At 33.2% G+C, this 22,813-nt stretch overlaps 1 protein-coding gene across 2 annotated transcripts in view; it reads left to right on the forward strand.

Annotated features, from left to right (window-relative positions):
• Nucleotides 1-22,813, forward strand: part of Csmd3 (CUB and Sushi multiple domains 3) — a 952,990-nt gene that overhangs the window by 839,912 nt on the left and 90,265 nt on the right. For both annotated transcript variants that reach the window (XM_026785886.1, XM_026785885.1), the window contains 3 exons: nucleotides 1,395-1,499; nucleotides 20,556-20,674; nucleotides 21,670-21,739. In XM_026785886.1, coding sequence (XP_026641687.1) covers nucleotides 1,395-1,499; nucleotides 20,556-20,674; nucleotides 21,670-21,739 — 294 coding nt within the window. The remainder of the gene's footprint in view (nucleotides 1-1,394; nucleotides 1,500-20,555; nucleotides 20,675-21,669; nucleotides 21,740-22,813) is intronic.

The following is a 22,813-nucleotide window of genomic DNA, read 5'->3' on the forward strand; positions in this document are numbered from 1 at the left end:
ACTGATGAGAAAAGTGGTTAACTGCACACAGCTGTAAATCTTCATGCCAGCTGTATGTGACATCTGACTACCCTGTCAGATACTTCCTAACTTCAGCCCTCCGTGTGTCTCAGTACTAACTGAAATTTACGGAGATTAAATTGCCAGAGGTTGTCCAGCTCCCCTAACGTTGAGAGCAGGGCCCAGCTAGAGAGTCACCAGCAGCTGAGTTGTTAATGACTAAGATCCTCTAAGACCTAAGGCAGATCCCCTGACCTTTCCGGAGTCTGTTTACCTCCTGCTTCTGCGGTGACAGTGATGCCACTAAGGACCAGAGTTAGATCAGGAACAATTAAACACCAAGGTGCAGTCGATACGAAATTCTTCGCACATCCCCCAGCAGTCACCAGGACTTCTCACACACACTTACACAAAGCGAGTGTAAAGTTGTTATGAATATTCCCAAGACATCTGCGGCCCTGACCACTCAAGCTTTTTGAATTTTATCTCAACACAGAAAGGACGATTATCTTCAATGCTTGTCATTTGAAACTGTATTGTATTCCTTAGAGTTTTTTTTAATAAATAGGCAGGAACTAATTTATTCAAGCAGGTGTTTTATATTTTTAAATTCAATAGTTGGATGGAACAAGGTTTATTTGCTTCAGAAGTTCAGAAATTTATTATAATGCATCTGTTGAAAGACAGGCTAATATCATTTCATAAACTGGACTTTTTGAAAAAATATACTGTCAATGTATAAGAAGTATATAAAAATGAAATATCAACTATTCAACCTGGTTCAGAATTATGTATATATTTCATTAATAAAAGTAAATTTATTACTATCTTCTCTGAACTTATACAAAGTTTGAGGTTATAACTGCTTCAATAACACAAACACATGAAAACTTTTACATAAACTTTATTTATCTTTTTTTTGGTATTAGGAGACAGGATTTTTTTCTGTATAGTTTTGGTTCCTGTTCTGAACTAGCTTTTGTAGACCAGGCTGGCCTCAAATTCACAGATATCCGCCTTCCTCTGCCTCCCGAGTGTAGGGTTTAAAGGCATGCGCCACAATCACCTGGCTTAAACTTTCTTTTTAATTCACACACATGATATAGACATCACTTTGAGATTCAAAACAGCTTCTGTCCACACTGTTTATTTCTGTCTATTTCTAATTTTGGGGAATTATCTGAAGTCATTTCACAGGTCATTCTCCTTGGAGACGGGAACAGTGAAATAAAACAGAATGAAGGGGGAACCATTTATGCTGTCTTCTCAAAAGCTTCTGGCCAATACATAATTTTAGTTACAATGTGTTGACTGCTGACCAGTTTACTTAGGCTCTTTATTTTTGCTTTGATCTTATTCACGTGATTCTTGACCCATCTCAACTGTCATTTCAGGGACAACAATACCCCACCTTCTGAACAGTACATCCAATAATTTATACCTAAATTTCCAGTCAGATATCAGCGTCTCTGCTGCAGGATTTCACCTCGAATACACAGGTAAAGGTAATTTATGCTCTCTGTGAAAGAGCAGGTTTTGCTAGGTTTTGATTTGTTTGACTTTTAAAAATATTATATTATTATTTATTAGGTGCTTATTTGTTTTCTAAAGATAGAAAGAAAGTTAGGGAACCACACGGGAGGAAAGGATGGGAGGACTGGGAGGAACGGGGGAGAGGATAAACCTTAATCAGAATATATTGTATGAAAAACATCTATTTTCTTTTTGTAATTTCTTTTGTATTCATTTTGCATACCAACCACAGTTGCCCCTCCCTTCCCTCCTCCTCCACTTCACCTCTCTACCCTCCACAACCATTCCTCAGTGATGGTAAGGCCTCCCATGGGGAGTCAACTAAACATGGCATATCAAGTTGAGGCAGGACGAAGCCCTTCCCCCATGTATCAAGACTGAACAGGGTATCTCACCATAGGGAATGGGCTCCAAAAAGTTAGCCATTCACCAGTGATAAATCCTGGTACCACTGCCAGGGACCTCACAAAAATACCAAGCCAAACAACTGTCACCCACCCACATTCAGAGGGCCTAGTTTGGTCTCAGGAACCATACAGGCTCCACAGCTGTCAATCAAGAGTCAATGAGCTCCCATGAGCTCTGGTCAGTTGTCTCTGTGGGTTTTCACATCATGATCTTGACCTCTCCCCTCCACACCCCTGTTCATACGACCCCTCCTCCCTCCCTTTGACTGGCCCAGTGCTTAGTTGTGGATCTCTGCATCTGCTTCCATCAGTTACTGGATGAAAGTTCTATGATGACGATTAGAGTAGTCAATAATCTGATTACAGGGGAAGGCTGGTTCAGGCACCCTGTCTACTATTGCTAGGAGTCTTAGCTGGGGTCATCCTTGTGGATTCCTGGCTAGAAAATATCTATTTTCAATAAAAGAAAAAGCAAACTTGTAAAGCAAAACAAAACAAAATAACAACAAACAAAACACAGTCTTGTTTTATACAAATGCCATTAACTCTGACAAAGCAAACATTCATCCTGATCTAACGTTTAAAATTTCAAACAGCCTATCAATTAAATTAAAAAAAAATGTATGTATTAAATGAAGAGTTTTGGATAGAATTTGCATACAGTGTTTTTTTTCTTGTAATGTCTGAAGAACCAACATTATACTTACTTTTTTAAATGAATTTGTAAGTGTACATTACCCATAAAAATATGGATTAAACTCTAAAATAGATTCTTGCGAAGCTAAAATTTTATGCTGGCTTGTTGAATTATCTCAGGTCAAGAAAAAACCAGGCTAACTAAAAGATAGACCAACTACAATTTTCTTTTTTTATTGATTTTTATTAAGCTGTATATTTTTCTCTTATTATTATAAGGGGCAAACTCATGAAAGAGAAATGAATAGTCCAAGGTTAGTTGTGTAGCACAGGAAAGAGAGAGAGAGAGAGAGAGAGAGAGAGAGAGAGAGAGAGAGAGAGAGAGAGCACCCTCCTGCACCCCCCTGGGCTGTAGGGCATTTTTTCTTAGGGTGCTCAGAAAGTCAAGCCTTAACCTGATCCCACTCCCTACTCCTTAAAGATCATTGGCTGACAAAGATTTCTCACCACTAGCTGGTTAATAATTCCCATTGAGGATTCTCATTAGTTCCAACAATCACCATTGTACTGTTTCTATAAAAATATCTATTTCAGATGTGTGATGTAGGTGGTACAAGCCATATGTGCCCTTTTCTGAGTGGTGTAATTAACCGCCTAAATTCCACAGGGTCCTCTGTGCTGTTGCATACAGAGGTATATTGACCATTGACTATTCTAGCTAAGAATCTAGTATGTTGATCAGAAGTCACAAGAATACACTTCTGTGTCTTCTTCGTGAACTTAAAGGAACTGCCTTCAATTTTTCACTATTCTATGTGATACCTCAAGTATGCCTTCCACATACAGCTTTTATTTGATTTCAACAAATTATTGTATACCTACTTTGTTGAGATTTAAATCAAGACAAAATATTGCCATTTTGGCATCTATTGAGAAGATCATTATTTTGTTATTCATTTTATAAAGTTTTGTGTATTTTATTAAACTATAGTTTCATCCATATAATAAAATTAATTTGGTCATGATGTTAAATTTATCCACTAGTATTTTGTTGCACATTTTTTCTCGGTATTCAGCAATGACGTTTCCTTTCATCTCCTTTTCTTGAATTGTGTTTTCTGTGGCTTCAGTGGCATTTGATACTGTTATCAAAAAGTGAATTTAGAAGGGCTCCTTTCTATATAATTTTGTGAAAGAGTTTAATAAGGGTTGGATGAAATTTTTTTACGTTGGAAAATTCACTTGTGAAGATTTGTTTCTTGATCTTTCTCTGATGGGAAGGCTTGGGATAATGATTCGATATCCTTGCTATTTACTGGTCTGTTAAGAGCTTCCAGGTTTCTTTTTATTATATTTTCAAAGGTTTTATTTTTCTAGTAATTTTTCTTTATGTCTAGTTATTCAACACTTTCGGGTAATTATTCACTGTGTTTTCTTACGTTCATTTACAAAATTTCTTTGGTATCAGTTAAAATGCTTCCCCTTTTATAAAGAGAATTTGTAAATTGAAGTAAGGGACACTTTTGAGTTACTTTTTTGTTATTGTTGTTGTCGCCCTTTCAAAATACATAGCAAAAGTTATTTGAAGGGGTAACAATCTACTTTGACCCCCCACCCCCTTTTTAAATTACTTTTTGAGTCAGTTTTCCTGGTGAGAGCAGTACAGTGGACTTCATGGTGATAGAAACTAAGCTGTTATTGTGGCAACAGACAGGAAGGAGAGAGCTAGTCCAGAGCCAGAAAAAGTATAAATTGCTAGGCACATCCCACTGGTACATTTCCTCCATCTGTGCTCCATCTTCCAAAGGTTCCACAACCTCCTCCAACCATGCTAGCACCTGAGGAGCCAGTGTCCAAAGAAATTTGCTATAGAAGACCTTCTACATTTAAGCTTTAAGGACATTATAGATAATTTGATTTGAAATTAGAATACGTGACTTTTCTTCATATCCTGATTTTTGGAACAACATGTAAAGAAACAAGTGAACAAAATACCAGGGCAAACAAACTAGAAAGGGTTTAAGTCTGTTATGTGCAAACATATATGCGATGTTGTACATATCCTACATCAGATGTATCGTACATGTATTTAGGTTAATATTTGGATAATGAGGGATTAATTCCTTTTCCTCTAAAATGTATACTCCACTCCATGCAGAAAGGATTAGCCATACCACAAAACCATCTATGTTCATTTAAGACATTATTTTGTCCTATAATATGTCCAATCCTAAGATTTTCTAATACACAAAATCAATGTGTTTATTAAATAAATGAATTACTAGATCTAGTATTTAAGTGTAGAAACTATAAAATATATGAAATTGACATTTATCAACAATAGTATGACAACACAGGTACTGATGTTTGTGATAAAATTTAGGCAGTTCTAATTGCCTAAATTATAAATATACATTTAGCATTTATACAGGCCTATTTCTGCGTATTATTGTTTCAACAGCACTGAAACACCATGCTTGATGCTAGCTTTTTGGATAGAACAAAATTTCTAGTGGGAAAGCAGAGAGCCTTTGTGCATGATGTGCATGTCCGTAGTAAAGACTAGTTATTCCATTTATCTCTCTCTCTTGCTTAATTAGCAACAGATAACCAACTTAACGAGAGAGGAAGTTTATTTTGTCACACATGTTAAGTTTCCAATTCTCAACTAGGCAGATTTGTTGCCTTTGAGGCTCTAGTAAGTGTGCCAGTTGTCAATAAAAAGAAGTATATGGTAGACCATACACTTTCTTCCTCATGGTCAAAGAAAATAAAAGAGGAAGAGTCTGGGATCCCAAAATCTTCTTGGAGATTGTGCCCATCACATAAGATCTTCATACCTCTGAAATGTATCGTTTCTCCCAAAAAAAACCCTACCAGGGTCTAAGCTTTGATGTGTTTGGGGGACAACCCAGGTGCATACCCTAACATTTGTTAATCAATACTGCAGATATCATCCTGCTATTATGAAGCTGTAAAACAGCATATGTACTTTTATCAAAAAGTACACAGAAGTCAGGTAGTGGTGGCGCACACCTTTAATTCCAGCACTTGAAAAGCGGAGGCAGGAAGATGTCTCTGTGAGTTCGAGGTCAGCCTCGTCTACAGAACAAGTGCAGGGCAGGCTCTGAAACTACATGGGGAAACCCTGTCTCAAAAAACAAGCAAAACAAACAACCACAAAACTCATGATAAATGTGGAAAGAAGACTTGTTCCTTCAACCTGAATTTATTTTGCATACTTTTTCTATGACAGACACAATGCTCAACACAGGATATGGAAAGATAAATATGATCCAGTCTCCCCTGAAGGAATATTAGCCTGGTAGATGAGACAGAGAGGTTAAGAACCAGCACACGGCTGCTCACATACTGGTGGATGTATGCACAGAAAGCACAAAGTAAGAGGTAGTCAGCTCCATGTTGAAAGCTCACAGAGTATTTCAAAGAGGATGTGACACTTGTGCCAAGTCTTAGAATCTAAGCAGAAGTTTCAGTTAGACAAGACAGGGAGGATATTTTGGTAGAGCAAACTTCAGATTCAGACAGAGCTTTGGAATATGGCATGCTAGGAGAAATGCATTTATTTCAGTAGAGCTGGCACAGAAGGTCTGAAGAAGCGATGTTTACTAAAGCTGCCTCTTAGGCATACCTACCTCTTACTGCCCTGCAGGGGATCTAGTCCAAAGCCACTATTCATTTTTGTAGTCATGCATAATGCAGAGCATTAAATTATCATATTCATAAGTAGCTTGAAGAAACTTTATTAAGCATTTTGTGCATGACATTTGCACCTCTGCAATGTGTTATTGAATGCAAAACAAATTATTTGTTTATACATAGTAAATATTGTAATATCATTTGCATTCAATGGTTATGTAGATTACCTTGTATTACATTTATAATTGTTGAAAGATATTCTTTTTCATAAATAAGGGTCATTGAGCTCGATTCTAAGTAAAGTAAAGGTGTGGCAGGTGCAAATTTTATTCTCAGAGCTTTAAAGATTTGAGTATTTTTGAGAGGCATGAATAAATAATGACTTAATATGTCATAATTTTAGATCTTAAAACCCAATATTTTTGACAGAAAAAGTCATGTCATCATAGATGTAACTTAAGCATTTTAAATACTGATCTATGCTTTAGAAAGTGATATTTGGTGTTCTGTGAAGGACCCTGATTTCAGCGGCAGGGAATAGGAAGGAAAATTAGGTAATCACATTTCTAATTGTATGGAAACTTCATGTTAAGGATTTTATCCATTGCCTGAAATATCATAAAATGACAGTGTTTTCTACTTAAAATTTCTGTATCAGACAGACAGAGAGACAGAACAGAAAGAGAGAGAGAGAGAGAGAGAGAGAGAGAGAGAGAGAGAGAGAGAGAGAAAGAAAGAAAGAAATTATTGATAAAGAATGAGCGTCTGGACAAATCATGCATAATCTTTCATGTATGATTGCTTTAAATAATAAAACTATTAACTCTTCTGCTGACCTACAAGCTGTTAAAAGGCAATGGTTTATTTAAATCCATATATTCTAAAGTAAATATTTTCAGTGGAATGCTTTGGGTTCTAGCTGATCCCCAATACAAATTATTAGAAAAAAATAGCATAATATTAAGAACAATATTTATTATTATTATTATGAATTCCAATAAGGAAATGATAAACAAGTATTTCAAGCAATGTCTTACTGATCATCCTTACAGAAACATGAAAACATTAGTTTAACACTAACTTTTAGTTAATTGGAGCAAAATCTAAAATCTTCTTGGATAACAATAAACAAAACTATAAATGTCAGCTAATGCTAATACTGTAATAAAAGCCCCATAAATACAGCAAATAACAATTTTATCAAATCATAACTTCTCTGGGAGATAATGACTCTTTTGGATAAACTAAATAAATTCCTGAATCAACAGTACATGTGGTGGTATTGTCTCATAGAAACACTCCAGGCACATATGCTTCTTTTTAATCAAAGTCAGTGATTAAATTAAAATAGAAATAAAAGGATGTGGTGCAATAGATTAGGAAACAAAAGTTACCAATCATGCAAATGGGAGCAAGTAGGGTGGAGGGCAGGAAAGGAGAGAAGTAAAGGAGAAAATGACACTATTTGTAGGTCGTTCATCAGTGCTAGCAGAAGCTGAAACTTCTTTTAATTAATAGCAAGGACTGGGGAATAGTCTTCATGATTCACTTCTGTTTGCTCATCCACAGTGTCAACAGCGTAGTAATAGCAAACGATGGAGTTGAATTCAAACAGTGCGGTGATAAGTGGGACAATTAAATATTAATGATAGCTTTATAGGGGTAAATCACTAAGTTCTTCTCTGCATTTTAAGGGGAAACATAGACAAAAAAAAAAAGTCATGACAATAGTTTTGGTTCCCGGTTAGAAAGACTGACTAGGATAACAATGGAATAGGGGGCTGAATTCCACATGTGCTCTGCTCTGGAATCTTCTCTAGAAGTGACTGGAAAGGCTGACTGTTCACTCAGAGAGAGCTCAGGGACATTACTTCAAACAGTGCCCTCTACCCAAGCACAGTCATTTTTTTCATGTAATTTATTTTGTTTGTGGAAGAATGAATATAGTTCTATCAGGATTCAAAAATATATTTTTTTTATTAACAGACAGATATCTAGTTGATGGTAGTATAAGAACCTGTCCATTTGTTGAAGCAGATTATTTACTAGACTTCTAAGTTGCTAACTTCCATATGTACAGAAAAACACTTTGAATTAGCCTGTCATTACAAAGTCACCCTGAAGTTTATTAGGTTGGCAGGATTTTTTTTTACTTCTGACTCTTAAAGGAGAGATCCCCCGACGCCCGACTTTGCTTCTATTGTATTTCTTTCAGATGCTGACCCAAAGCCCAATATGCTTTCTCTGGTTTCTGTTTTTTTTTTTTTTTTTTTTTTCACTCTTTCTCTGAATTCCTCTGCCTTGTCGTGTAACTGTGTACAAATGACATGGTTTTCCTATATCCCTGCATTGGGCAGGTGTGCTGATTAAGGCTTCCCTGCCTGGGGTTTGTTTCTATTTTAAACATTAATGAAATCGTACAGAAGCTTAAGTGAAAGAAAAATAACAGGAGGAGGTGAAGGAAGAACATGTTTATTAAGGACTGTGATCTAGGAGATCATATATTTAAAAAAATGTAGAAGTGGCCACATAATCATTATATATACTGATGGGAACATCGAGATACATCAATATACATGTGTACTGTGTAGGAATCCAATTAGGGTCATTGGCATACATAATTTTAAACATTTATCTTATTTATTGGGGGATATTAAGAAGCTTTTAAACTTTATATTTGGAAATACAGTTTAGTATTGTCAACTATTGGTACCCAACTGACCATACTATGGAGTATTAGCAGTTATTCCTGTACATTTAACTTCTGTAATCATTTCCCACACCTTTACACCTCCCCCCACACACATTTTTACTACCTCTTAGATAATTAGATTTTCTACTTCTAGGAGATCAATTCTTTTTTGTGTATTTGTTGTATTGTGTCTGGCTTGTTGCACTTAGCGCAATGTCCCCTGTTCCATTTGTGTTGCCACAAACTACAGGACTTAAGTTTAATGGATAAACAAGGATCTACTGTGAATAGGTGTCAGGTTTTCTTTATCTGACACCTAGTTTGGTTGTGTATCTTGGCTCTTCTGAGTAGTGTTGCAGTGGGCATAAGATACCTAACCCATATAGTGGTTATACTTTCTTTAGAAAGTGCTACTAAGCAGCAGATAATATAGATCAGCTTCTTGGTCAAATGGTGGCTGTTGTTTCAGCATTTTGAGGAATGTCTATCATGTTTTTCATAATCATTTTAATAATTTGCATTTCTACTCATAAATTACTCATTCAAAAAAGCAGAATTTAGATACCTATACAGAGAAAAGGTGATTATGCAGTTGGTCATTTAAGGAAAATAATCGAGTAATAATATTTATGTGTGTGAATGAGATAGTTATATTAATTTTTCTATGTGTGGAGAGCTTATCTCTTGCACTGCACGTATTTACTAATTTAGTTTTGGAATCACTGAAATAAATGTTCTTCCCACAGGGTAGCATAAGGGAGGAAACACAATGGGAAAATTAGAATCTCATAATATCACCATAAATACTAGCAACAGATGCAGAACACTGAGGTTTTCTATAAAAAACTTTTTTTTTTCATCCAAGGAGTCAGACTTTTACTACATCCCTAAAGAAATATTTTAAATAGTAGAAGTTCCAGGAAGCAGGGCAGGTGTTCTGTCTTGGGATTCAAAATTTTGGCTAAGATTCCTCCCAGAAAGCAAAGGTTTTAACTATCTGATTAGTCAAGGGGAAAAAAATAACAATCTAGATTACTGATAATATAACTACTACACAGAAAAAAAGATTGTTTTACTTTTTTCCTTTGAAACAGCAAACGCTTGAGGATAAGCTTGTTTTTAAAAATTGCTTACACTCATCTTCCTCCTTTGTTCTGGACAAGTTTGCTTTGGAATGTGACCTCTGGTAATAAGCTCATCATTACAGCAGATAAGATGGCCCTTCCTTCTGCTCAGTGCTTCTTTGCCATAACGTCCTATTATCAATCGCTTTAGCTATTTGTTTATTTCCCATCATCATACCCCTGTGTTCTACTACATAAGGACAGCCTCCTCAAACACATTACTCCAGAAAGAATTTATTGTAACTTTTCTCATAGGCCTTTATAGTATTTTTCCACTTACATGAAACATTAATTTTTTTTTTTTAGATTTTTATGCCTTGTTGTCACATCCTTACATAATTCCTTCTCTCTTGGTGACATCCACCCACTCTGACTCTTTTTATTCTTGCTAAAAGATTCTTAATTTTTATTACCCAAAGTCTTGACCTCATTGACCTAGCCAGTCAATCTCAGAATTTCTTGCTTTGTATCTTGTTATTACTGCCTTTATGCATTTTCTTTAAAACATTACATTCATGTAATGGTCTTATTAAGTAAATTAATTAATTTTTGCATTTGTGTTTATGTATATTTGGATGTACTAGTTCCACAACAAATGTATGGAGGGCCAGTGAAAAAATCAGGGCAGTCCACTCTCTCGTTTCACCGTGTGCATCCTGAGGATCAAATGCGGGTTGTCAGGCTTTGCCCTGGGAACATTTGCACACTGATCCACTGTGCAAGCCCCCTTTATGTATCGGCGTAAATAAATGCAATGCAGATATAAAGGAATATTTACAACTTTAATGATAAACTTACAGAACCTAGGTTCCCGGGTAGCCCAGGAGATAGGAAAGAAAAGGGCCAGAGCCGCCTCCCACACAACCATTTATTGGTATGCATTCGCCCGAGGCAAACCCGCCTCCTAAAGGGGCTGGCTTAACCCTACACCTTTACATCTTTATAATGCCAGCAGTTGTTCACTCCTAGATCCCCAAAACTTCAGTCTGTGCCTTGTTAACATGAAAGGATAAAAGACACAATATGACTACAGTGGATTAGATGTACATGGATAATAACAATCATGTCTATGAGAAAGAAGTCATGTATGTAAAATTGCAGAAAGAAATGTGTTACATCAAAGAGAATAGGAGAAAGAATGGAGGGCTCAATAATGTGAAGGCTGCAGAAGAGGCTGCTGTGGCGGCCAAGGGAGGTTCTACAGAGATGATGCTATTTGAAGAGACTTAGAGCTGATAGAGGTAGAAGTCAGGCTGACAAGATGGGAGAGTGTTGAAGGGAACACTCAGAGCCACATACAGAAAACAGAGGTGTAAGGAGAAAAGAGTGGAAGGGGAGGAAAGGTCAAGAGGAAGCATTGTCTGGCCAACGAAGCTGTTTCTAATAACACCTCTTTAACTGGAATGATACAGCATTAGAGGAAAGAATAAAAACGCCTATTTTCCAGGTACTGCCATGTTTTACAATTATTAATGTGTAGATATTGATTTTAATTAGTATCTTTGAATTATCTCTCTTAATAAGTGTCCCATGACTTTTGGAAGATATGATGCACATTTTTATTTCCAACAGAGAGCAGCACAGTGTGCTGCTTTTCTAACTGTCAGAGAGCAGACCAAAGTGTGTAAGTTAATCAAGAGAGCTTGTTACTCTGGGTAGCGGTGAACTGTGCCATGTGTTTTCATTGCACACCCGGATATCTATCAGCAAGCCAGAAGAAAGAGTAGATGTAGGAAAATAATTTCTTTATAAATAAAGTTAAAATTTTAATTTTTAAAATACAAATTGTATTCCTAGAAATTTAAATTATATAAAATTGTATTTTAAAAAAGTTTTTATGTATGTGTTTAATTCAATTCTCATATATATATATATATTTGAAACAAAGATTCTTTTAAAAGTTTGTAAGCAAAACATTTTTGATTCACTTAGATTTATCTGTTCATATCATTGGAGGCATTTGTCATTCACGTTCCATCATGCATTTAAACCATAGTAAAATCATTGTGAACATCTAAAAATGGCTTAGGTTCTTCAGAAGTATTTCCCACCTACATAGTCATAATTGTAATGGAGTAAGGAAGGTTATGTTGTTTTTTGCTTTCATCATTTTACTTCCAATACTTGGCATACTTCAGATTGTGATACTTACTGAACACTGTGCTCCACATTTCATAGATATTATATTTAATTTTGGCAAAAATCATTAATTCAGATGGTAGTCCAATCCTGTGTTCCCAGAACTGAAGCAAGAAAATCATGGCATTGTGGCAGCCTTATTTGCACAGGGAGATGCTATATCATATAAACCAGCCAAGAGCTGAAAAATAATACTTTGAGACTGAGGGTGTTGCTCAGTGATATAGCACAGACTGTCATTGGGGTACTGATTTCCTTCCCCACAGACAGACAGACAGACAGACAGACAGTCAGACACACACACACACACACACACACACACATTACAAGGAAGTTAATGGAAATCTATTAACCCTATTTTCCAAGTATGAAAAGTGAAGTTTAAAGATGAACCTTGGTCCTGGAGAATTTTATTTAGAAGGTATCACAGTGTGTCTCAGGACATCTTATTTTAAAATAAATAATCTTTAATCAGTCTTTGCTGTCTTCGTCCACAATTTGCATGTACAGTTAAAAATAACCACTTTATCAACTGTTATATCCATAGCTGAGCACATAGTGTGTGAGCACAAGAGGCATTAATTATGAGAAAGAACATTTTGAGAAATTATTACAAAACAATTCAAGCATTATTAATACGGTTATGATATTCAACATTTCTCTGATAACCATGTATTATAATAATCTTAAAGTGCTTTAAAATCTCCCAATGACATATCTTGTTTCAGAATTCCAACTGTTTTTGGGATCCAAGTGAATATATGTATTTTTACATAGCTGCTGGAGTTATCTTCACCATCACCAATGATTACGAGTGCTCTGGACACTTTAGGTGATGTCAGAAGAGGCAGTAATCATATATTAATGATTTCTGGTGATTGAGCTCACTAAAGGGCTCACTAAAGCAACAACAACAATAAAAGGCATGTGTCTTAATTTTGGTTTCTATTGCTCTGAAGAGACACCTTAACCACAGCATCTTTTATAAAGGAAAACATTTAATTGGGCTTATAGCCAGTTCTAAAGAGATGGTTTCTTTGGATTTCCACCTTGTCTTTGGTTTTTATTTCATAATATACCACTATATCCATAGTTTGTGTGATTCACCTGTTGAGCTGGACTTTCTTTTTCTTCTGAGTTCTAGCTCTTAGGAACTGATTTAAAATAAATCTATGTAGGCCTCACGCCTTGCATTGGGTCGACTGACAATTTTAATCATTCTGCATAAATTATTCTCTTTAAATATTACAAATAGTTGAGTTAGTAGGGTTTTCAAAATCACAGTGTTAAAATGTGTGATAATATATACAAAATTCTCAATGAAAATTTACTTCATTTACAGTTTTTGAAATTTTTATATTTTTTGAAAAATATTACTGACACCATTTGTGAATATATAATATTAAAACTCAGAAAAAATAGTCAGTTTCTTCTTTTGTTAAGAAAAATAGTATTTCTGAACAGGAAGAAGCCTGGTAAAAAGAAGGCTTGATATAACAAATCTAAATCATAATGGCTTGATATAACAAAACTAAAACAAATAAATCAGATTTTTGGGCTATATGTATTTTTTTTTCAAAAGAAAACATGATAGTGTTAGTTAAGAATGTTGATTTGTATTTTGGTATTTTAGGGCTTCTGCTACCCTGTGTTAGCATGAATTACATTCCTCTTTGCGTAGGGGCTATTGTTCAGCTTTCACAGAGATAAAGGTGGATGGACTAAATTTTTTTAGGTTGGGCACAGACACTGGTAGTCTTTCTTTTTTGTACCTCCTTCGTTCTTTTTTTCTTTCTGTTTTCTACAATACTGGATAATAGGAATCATTTATCGAATTTACAGCTTTTAATTTCTGTTGTTATACTGCTTTTTTGTTTTGTTTAAAATAAATGGTGTCATGGTTATAATTATGCATCTTTGATAACCACATTTGATGCAAAAATATATTTAATTTATGGGTTGTCAATAAATGCATCAATTATTTGGGGTCTTCTCCATTTGAGAATTTTCAGTTTTAGTTGTTCAATTACTTAGATTTTTAGAAAACATCTGTATTTCTAGTTGCTATTTAAAATTTTTAAATGATTTTAATAAACATATTTTATTTCTTTAAACTTCTTCAGGCATATATTTAATAAAGATTAGATATGACAGATCCAAGGCCAACATGATCTTAAATTGAGAAAAAATTAGTGGGTGTTTGTTTGTTTTGGTTTTGAGACAAGGTCTTACTGTGTAGCACTGGCAATCATCAAACTTACTATCTAAGCCAGGTTGGTCAAGAATTTGAAGAGATCCATCTTCTTATTCCTGAATGCTAAACCCAGCTTCAAGAAAAATTAAACTATTTCATTGAAATCATGAATGAGACAGGGCTGTCCACTGCTTTTACACCTTTATTATAGTGGTTAAAGCACTAAGAAAAGCAATGAAACAAGAGAAGAAAAAGGATACATATACAAAACAAGTCAAATTATCCATATTTGCAGATGTGTGGCATATATGTATATATATGATCTCTCTGTATAATATATAAAATTTATATATAAATATTGTATATATTATATCTCTCCCTCTACCTATTTAGATAATCTCTTTTTTTCAAATTTTAAATGTTTATTATGTATACAATATTCTGTCTGTATGTATGTTTGCAGGCCAGAAGAGGGCACCAGACCTCATTACAGATGGTTGTGAGCCACCATGTGGTTGCTGGGAATTGAACTCAGTACCTTTGGAAGAGCAGGCAATGCTTTTAACCACTGAGCCATTTCTCCAGCCCCTAGATAATCTCTTATTTATAGGAAATTCTTGAAATTCTACTGGGAAGCTGAAACAATGAACACTTTTAAGAAAATGGGAGGATAAAAAATTCTGTTAGAAGTATTAGAAGCTCTTCTATGTACCAACAGCAAACATGTGAAAAGGATAAAGAAGCAATTCTATTCACACTAGCATCAAAAATATCTACAAAAACCTTACCATGTAGTTTAACTTCTGTAGTGAAAACCTTAAAATTTGCTACTGCAAAATTCTTTGGTGATCTTTGTAGCATCTATAATTTAGTGACATATATCTGTTCTCGATGTATAACACACACATTTTATAAGGAGGAGCCATATACTACACTGAAAGAAAGCTTCTAAGTCCTTGTGGGACTTCAGATGTCTTCCAAAATCTAAGAACACGGGCTTCTAGGTAGACACAGGTGGAGCTCATGTAATAAATTCAGTTTTCTCTGCTACTCACCGATAATAAAGTTGCTCTGAAATACTGGGAAAGCAGGGTAGTCTCTCTACCCATTTAGGAGTTGTAGGGCTAAACTGAATACATAAATTATAAAAATACTACCCCAAATTCTAAACGTCCTGACATTTTTCTATTTGACTCTGTCTTATCATGGAAGCTTTGTTTCAGCACTATCATTTTATTGCTTCTGTCCCTAAGCAGTTTGCTTATGTCTTAATGCATTAGGCTTTAATGAGTTTACTTTTACAACTACTAAAATGCTTTCTTCCCTTGAGCTAATTACATAATTGATTATGTGAGAAAAACAGGGATTTTAGGATTAATTATCTTTTTACTCACACTAATTTTGTTGTTGTAACTCACATCTCATAAAGTATTAAATGTAGAAACATTCCCCACCCAAATCATATTACTAGAATTTGTCATTCTAATTTTATTTGCTACTATGACTGAATGTATCCTCTGAAATAAGGATAATTAATCTTTATGAACACATTTTATTCCTTAACCTATAAAACCCTTACACATTAATCATACTTTAGCTTCTCTATTTGTCTTTTGATTAAAATTTATTTCCAGTTAATCTTGTTGACTGTCTTCGTTTTGGGGATACTTTATAGTTTTATTCCATTCTATAAAAAAATAGTTGCAACTTACTACTACTGGGTTCAGTTACTATAAATCAAGCTACACTTTTACTGCCTGGATATGAGGAAACCTCCCTTTTTTTTTTTTTTTGTTTTTTTTTTTGTTTTTCGAGACAGGGTTTCTCTGTGGCTTTGGAGCCTATCCTGGAACTAGCTCTGTAACCTCCCATTTTGAGATAATACAATGTGCAAGAATTTTAAACACTTGTACTTCATGTGATCTTTGCTTAACATAATTTTTTCTTAATTTGTGTTTGCATATTCCTAGAGGGCTCCATGAAATATATTCATTTTCAAAGAAATATACACTCATAACAACAGGAAAACTCCTTAATGGGACTATCAAAAATTCAAATCAACATTCTGACCTCTATGACTAAACACACACACACACACACACACACACACACACTCAAACATAATTAATAACTTTCAGACTCTTTGTATATATTACTCTTAAAATAATTCCTGAAGAAAAGATCTAAATTTATTTGCTCTTTTACACTGTACTCCTCCAACCTTTTATTTTATTTGATTTGGCGAGAGATTGATTGTATACTATATATATAAATCCTGACAATTTGATAAAATGAAAGTTTAGCTTGTATAGCCCCAGTAACCATTACTAATGACTTGCGGCAGAAATAATTGTGAATTTTCTAAAAAAATATGGATTTGATCTTGAATCCATTTATTTGTTTTTTATTAAAACAAGGCTAATTGATCCAATTCTATTAAAAGAAGATTTATCTGAAGAAGGTTGTTAAAGCCAAAGACACAGAATTCCATGCAGAAAGCTTAAAAGGTCTCAATTATTTTACTGCCACTGTTAATCAGAAGTTTAACCTTCATTAACTGGAAGAAAAACTTCTAGTTTTGCCAACATTTTGACAAAAAATTCTTTTTTCCTTTGGCATTTCTATAAATACCCTCTTGAATTTATTTTCTCACTAAATTCTTCATGGAACTATTTTGAGTGAATATTTAAACAATCAGAATTTTATTTGAATAAATAAATATGGAAATAATCTTAAAAGGATTAATAGATATTATAAATTATTTTACTGCATATTTAAAAATTGACCACTGGTTTCCTGTCTTATCTGATACCCTGATTAGTCTACATAAATGTCTTCTCTGAATTATGTTCAAAAGGACTATTTTGTACAATTTAATATTTTATAAATATAAAAGAGAAGGTGAACTTTGACCCTAACCTTCTCTAATGGTGTTAATTCTTATATTATTCTCTTTTATGATATATAAAAATAGTTCATATTGCTATAGATAATCTGAAAATACAGAAACATAAAATGCTTAATGTATTTTTATTTTTATTTTATTATTTTCATATTAAACATTTAAAAAGAATTTAAGTAAGCTTTTGACTTAAGTGCTAATTGTTTATTTCATGCAGTAGATAAGACATTTTAAACATGATACTTCAATATAGTAGATTATTTAAAATTCACGTGTAATTTTTAATTTAAATTTACATTACAAACTAATTCAAACATGAGGATTCTGATATCCATGGATCAGATTGCCTGATTTGGTATAATTTTTTTGATCATTTTTTCTGTGAATATATTTATATAAGAATCGTTAAATTAAAACTGCCATGATTTAATAGATAGAGTTTTTATCCATTTTTAATGTTAAAATACTTTTGCTACTATTTTGTCAGATTCCTAAATATTTTGCAGCTCTTTGTTTCCCAGTGAGGATCTCAGTGTTCTGCTGTTTTGCTATCTGATAGATCACTTACTCATCCCACCCCCAGAAAAGAAAATGACTTTGGCTGCATATTTATAGATTTCAGAATACTTGGCCTACAAATGAGTATTTCATGGAAAAGAAAAGAAAAAAACGAAGGTGCACAATATTTGATGCTCATAGAAAAAATGATCACAGGGAGAGCTTAAATTCTGAAGAGTAATAAATTTATTTCCAAAAATACTAAGGACCACAAACGTCACCAAAGAGACATTAAATCATGCTGAAAACGTACATATGTTTAAATCAAAACCCACTTACTGATTCAGTAATGAATGAAAATGACTGAAAACATAAGATAATTTTAATGTCTAGATCTTCTTAATGGGTATTAAATCAGCTTAAAGAAAACACAAGACTTCTATCTTTTTGGATCTAAAAATATTAATAAAGGATGGAAATGTTAAACCCATCAAGATTTTTAAATATGTCAAAATCAGATAACAACTTGGTAATTCTAGACATATACAATAAGTACAAGATTGTCAAAGGTCAAAAACTATGGAACTTTTATAATTATGGCATTGGGCATGGGATACTGGCTAACCACTGTCATTTTCAGATTCACGACTGTCTCAAATACATGTTCAAATTTTGGTCTTAGTATTGCTCTTTGGTGCCATCATTTCCAGTCTCTTGATTATTTTACAAACTTAATGATGCACAATGCATTGTGAACTAACTTCTGTGGTAGTAAATAAAATGCCTTCCATTTTAAAAATTAGATAGTTAATTTTTATTGAGAAATAATCAAAATAAGGACAGCCCCTTCCCCATTTTTACACTCTCTTTGAATGCATAGCATTGCTCCTGAATGGTCCTCAAATATACTAACCTTCCCCTTGGAGCTTCAGTCAACCAACAGAGATAAATATCAGACAACTGAACAATTATTTATTCATCATTCGAAATATAGATGTAGATACCATAAGCCCATCTACCATCAAGAAACATGGTGACCAGAGATGAGGTGCTACACAAATGTCATTACCCTTTGCTTTTTAATTTTATTATTAAAATAGTTGTGTAATATATGTGTGTATATTTGGTGACTATTCTTCGAACCAATTGAATTATGCATTGGATTAGTTCTTCCAATGGTTTATGGAAGATAAAAATGGATTTACTATCTTATATTTTTGAGAAGTATTTGTGAAAAATTAAAATAAAAGATAAAACTTTTAGAAAACTAACTTTGGGATAAGATTTTTTTATACTTTAAGTTTATATACTTTTATATTTAATAATAAACTATCAATAAATATAATGAAACTATTGGAATCATGCCATTATTTAATTCTTAGTTAAAAAGAAAACTTGATTTTTTTTTTTTAGTGATTTGAGTTCTCAGTGAAACACAAAGCTTTCTTTGTGATTTAATGTTTCTGAAGAATTGTGTGGGCAGGCAGAAGCAAGAAAATCTTCCCCAGTATTTGTCATGGAGGTACCATAGAAGGACTTTAGTGGAAGGTAGAGTCTAGTAGTATGGGAAGAGGAATAGGAAAAAGCATAAAGGGCAAATAATGGCAAAGTATTTTAATTAATATGCACGAAAATAGCTCTATTTTTTTTCAGAATTTCATTTGTGCATACTATGTTTACTTAATTTCTACTCTTCCATCTTCCACTTCCAAGGCCTGTGTATCACCAACTCCCTCACAAATTCATGATATTATCCTTATTTATTGCTATTTACATATGAGTAAATACTAACGTATTTTTAAATATAGGTATTTGGTACATTTGGTGTTTCTCATAGTTTCAGGCTCATGATTGGAGAACCTGTCATGGTTTTCATCACTAGTAAAATTGAATTCAATCTCTTTTCAGCAACCATTAATTGCCTACAGTTCTTCATGCAAGGGAGGGACTTGTATGATTTTTCTCAATCCTTTTTAGCATGTCAACTGGTTTTGCCACTTTGAATGTTTTATTTATGTGACCATATTTTTCAAATTTCGTAGTTTCTTTCTCATTTATTAAAGATGCTATCTCATAGCAGGGATTCTGGTCTTTTGATGTTCAAGTAGCATTGGTTAATATCTGTATTTCATATATACATATTTATTTCATATCTATCATATATGCTTCACATATATGTTTATTTCATATACATACATATGTATATGAAACACAAGGTTTCTCTGTGTATCCTTGGCTATCCTGGAACTTGCTATGTAGGTATGTAGGCCAGGCTTGCCTCAAATGCCTTTTCCTACATCACCGTCTCCCATACCTGTCCGTTTTACCAGTTGAGAGAGGCAAAATCATCTTTCTCAAATAGAATAACACTGTATATTAACCACTTGAGGACAATTCTCATGTTCAGGAGTAGATGAACAATATATAATGGAGTCCACAGTTTTTTTTTTTAATTTGAGCTTTTATTTGGTTAGAGTTTGTTATATTTCTTTATATGCAGTTTTATTTTGTTTTCTTGATTTTGTGGGATTTGTGTAGAGGGTGTTTGCTTATTTTTGGAAACAGGAAAAATTGGAGTAGAACATCTGGAAGGACATGGGAGAGGGGAAGCATATGATCAAAGTATGTTTAAAGATGAAATAGTTTTGAATGATAAAATATAAATGAAAGAATAAATTGTATCTGTGTACAATATAGGTAGCTTAATATGCATAATCGAAATAGTCATCATTTGAAAGTTATTTATAATATTCTCATTAAATGATCATAGCAATTGGTTTGGACTCTTGTCCTGAGCCACAAACTCCAAGCAGTGGAATCAAAGTTGGAGACAGATACATGGTTGGTGATGTGGTGTCCTTCCAATGTGATCAAGGCTACTCCCTTCAGGTAAGTCAGTTACAAAACCCGTGTCTTACCAAGATTCCATCATCCTGTTGACTTTTGAATATTTCAATGGACCAGTGATTGCTACTTTGATTGATTTTAAACAAACAGTGTTCAATTCATATGTAAAATATTCTGGAATGAACTAGGTTATTTTTGTTTGATTGAGTAAAAAATATGCTGATAAAGTGAATTAAATACTTAATTTATTTTATGAATCTATCTTTAATTGTGGCAGCTGACTTCCTGAATGTTTAGAATTTGTAAATAATCCCATAAAATTCTGAAAATTACTGAACATCCACTAAAAATTTCCTTCTCAAAGAATTACATTCATCATGTATTTATTGATACTTGTTTTATGAATGTTGTTTTTTTCAGAACTCATGCAGGTGGTCTACTGATAATATCCATAAATTTTGCCAAAATTAATTTTTAAAAATTAAAGGAAATAATGATTTCACATTTTTAACAAGAAAAATTCTTAGAGAATAAATATGTAATTATATTTCTTAAATTATAATATTATTTTAATATTCTTAATCTCTTAAGTACCAAAAGGGTTTTAAATTTTTCATATTTTATTTTAAATTATGATTTCACATTTAAAGTTTTAGGATGATTTTTATAAAATAAGTATGACAGTTTTTTATGTGTGTCATCATTCATTTTTGACCAATATGATGCAAAGTACTATTCACTCAGTTGTTTCAACTAGTTTGTTGAGAGTAGACCATCCTTGGATAGAGGAATATGAAAACCACAATTCTGTGCTTACATGATATACTGCTCTTTCTATAAAGACTTTCCTTTTTTTAATTCAAATTTTATCCCTGGTATGTAAAATTACCTTTCTCAAGCAATTCTAAAGCTCACAGATATAAAATGACAATATCTCCATGTTTCTCCATGTAGACATTACATTAATCATTTAGAAAGCTACACCTCATTCAATCTTCGGTAAGTGTGTACTGAACCACATTGTCTCATTTTTGTAGGGACACTCTTATATCACATGTATGCCTGGACCTGTAAGAAGATGGAATTATCCAATCCCCATTTGCTTAGGTAAATGAAAAGACTACAGAAATTTTATGTTTTCTCAAATTAAGAGATTCACTTAAAACCCATGTTCTAATTTATTTTGATTTTTCTGTCTTTTAGGGAATGGTTACTTTGATATATATTATTTTCTTTTTTAATGTTAATATTTTGTAACTTTTAAGCTTAATTACACATCAATGGGTGAGTTAATATGGATATTAATAGAATACATTTGCTTTTATTCCTTTTTCATTTTCTTAATATGACATAAAAATATTAAATACCTCAGAATGATAACTGAATATCCTATTGCTAGCTATCAAGCAAAATAAAATAAAGAACCAAACAAAAAAGCACTATATAGTGGCAATACTTTAAATAAAATTAAAGTACAAAGTGTAAACTTCAGTGCATATGCTGAAATTATATGAAATCACATGGGATACTTATTAGACTTTAATATACATTAGTGTATTCAAATGTCAGTTCAATGCATAATAGGTTTGAAAAGTCTTATTCTTTGAGTTTCTGTTTGTCACCTGTTAAAGGAGATAGCAATGCTTGCCTCGCAGGTTAATTTTGAAGATATTGGGTAGAATGTGTTTAAAGTGTTCAGCTCTGCACGTGATTCACATTATGGATTTAGTGGTAGAATACAAGTAAAGTTTTCAAAATAGTTATGCACTGCTTTAAAAATATAATAAGCATGATGGTTTACAGACTAGCAAGAAATTAATCATATATATATAATGTAAAAGAATTCACAGTGTTTTGCTATTGTCACCATATAGACATAGAAATACTTGAGCTAAGGAAAACAACCCATGAATTAAAAATTTTATTTTTAATTTTATTTTGAGGGCCATTTTTCTTTTTGTAGTTTTCTTTTTACTGTTTTGTATTTTACATAATATATTTGGGCTCTAAATGACATAAAATTAAAGTATTTTAAATGAAATATTGGCCAAAATTAGAAAGTCAATGAACAATGTCTTGTTAATTTTCTTGTTATTCTGGTAAAATTTAAGGGAGAGAATGTTTATTTAGTTTACAGCTTCTGGACCCACAGTCTACCAAGGTGGGAAAGTCAAAACAGAA

This window comes from Microtus ochrogaster, linkage group LG3 (genome assembly GCF_000317375.1).
Source record: "Microtus ochrogaster isolate Prairie Vole_2 linkage group LG3, MicOch1.0, whole genome shotgun sequence".
In the NCBI taxonomy this organism is placed as follows: domain Eukaryota; kingdom Metazoa; phylum Chordata; class Mammalia; order Rodentia; family Cricetidae; genus Microtus; species Microtus ochrogaster.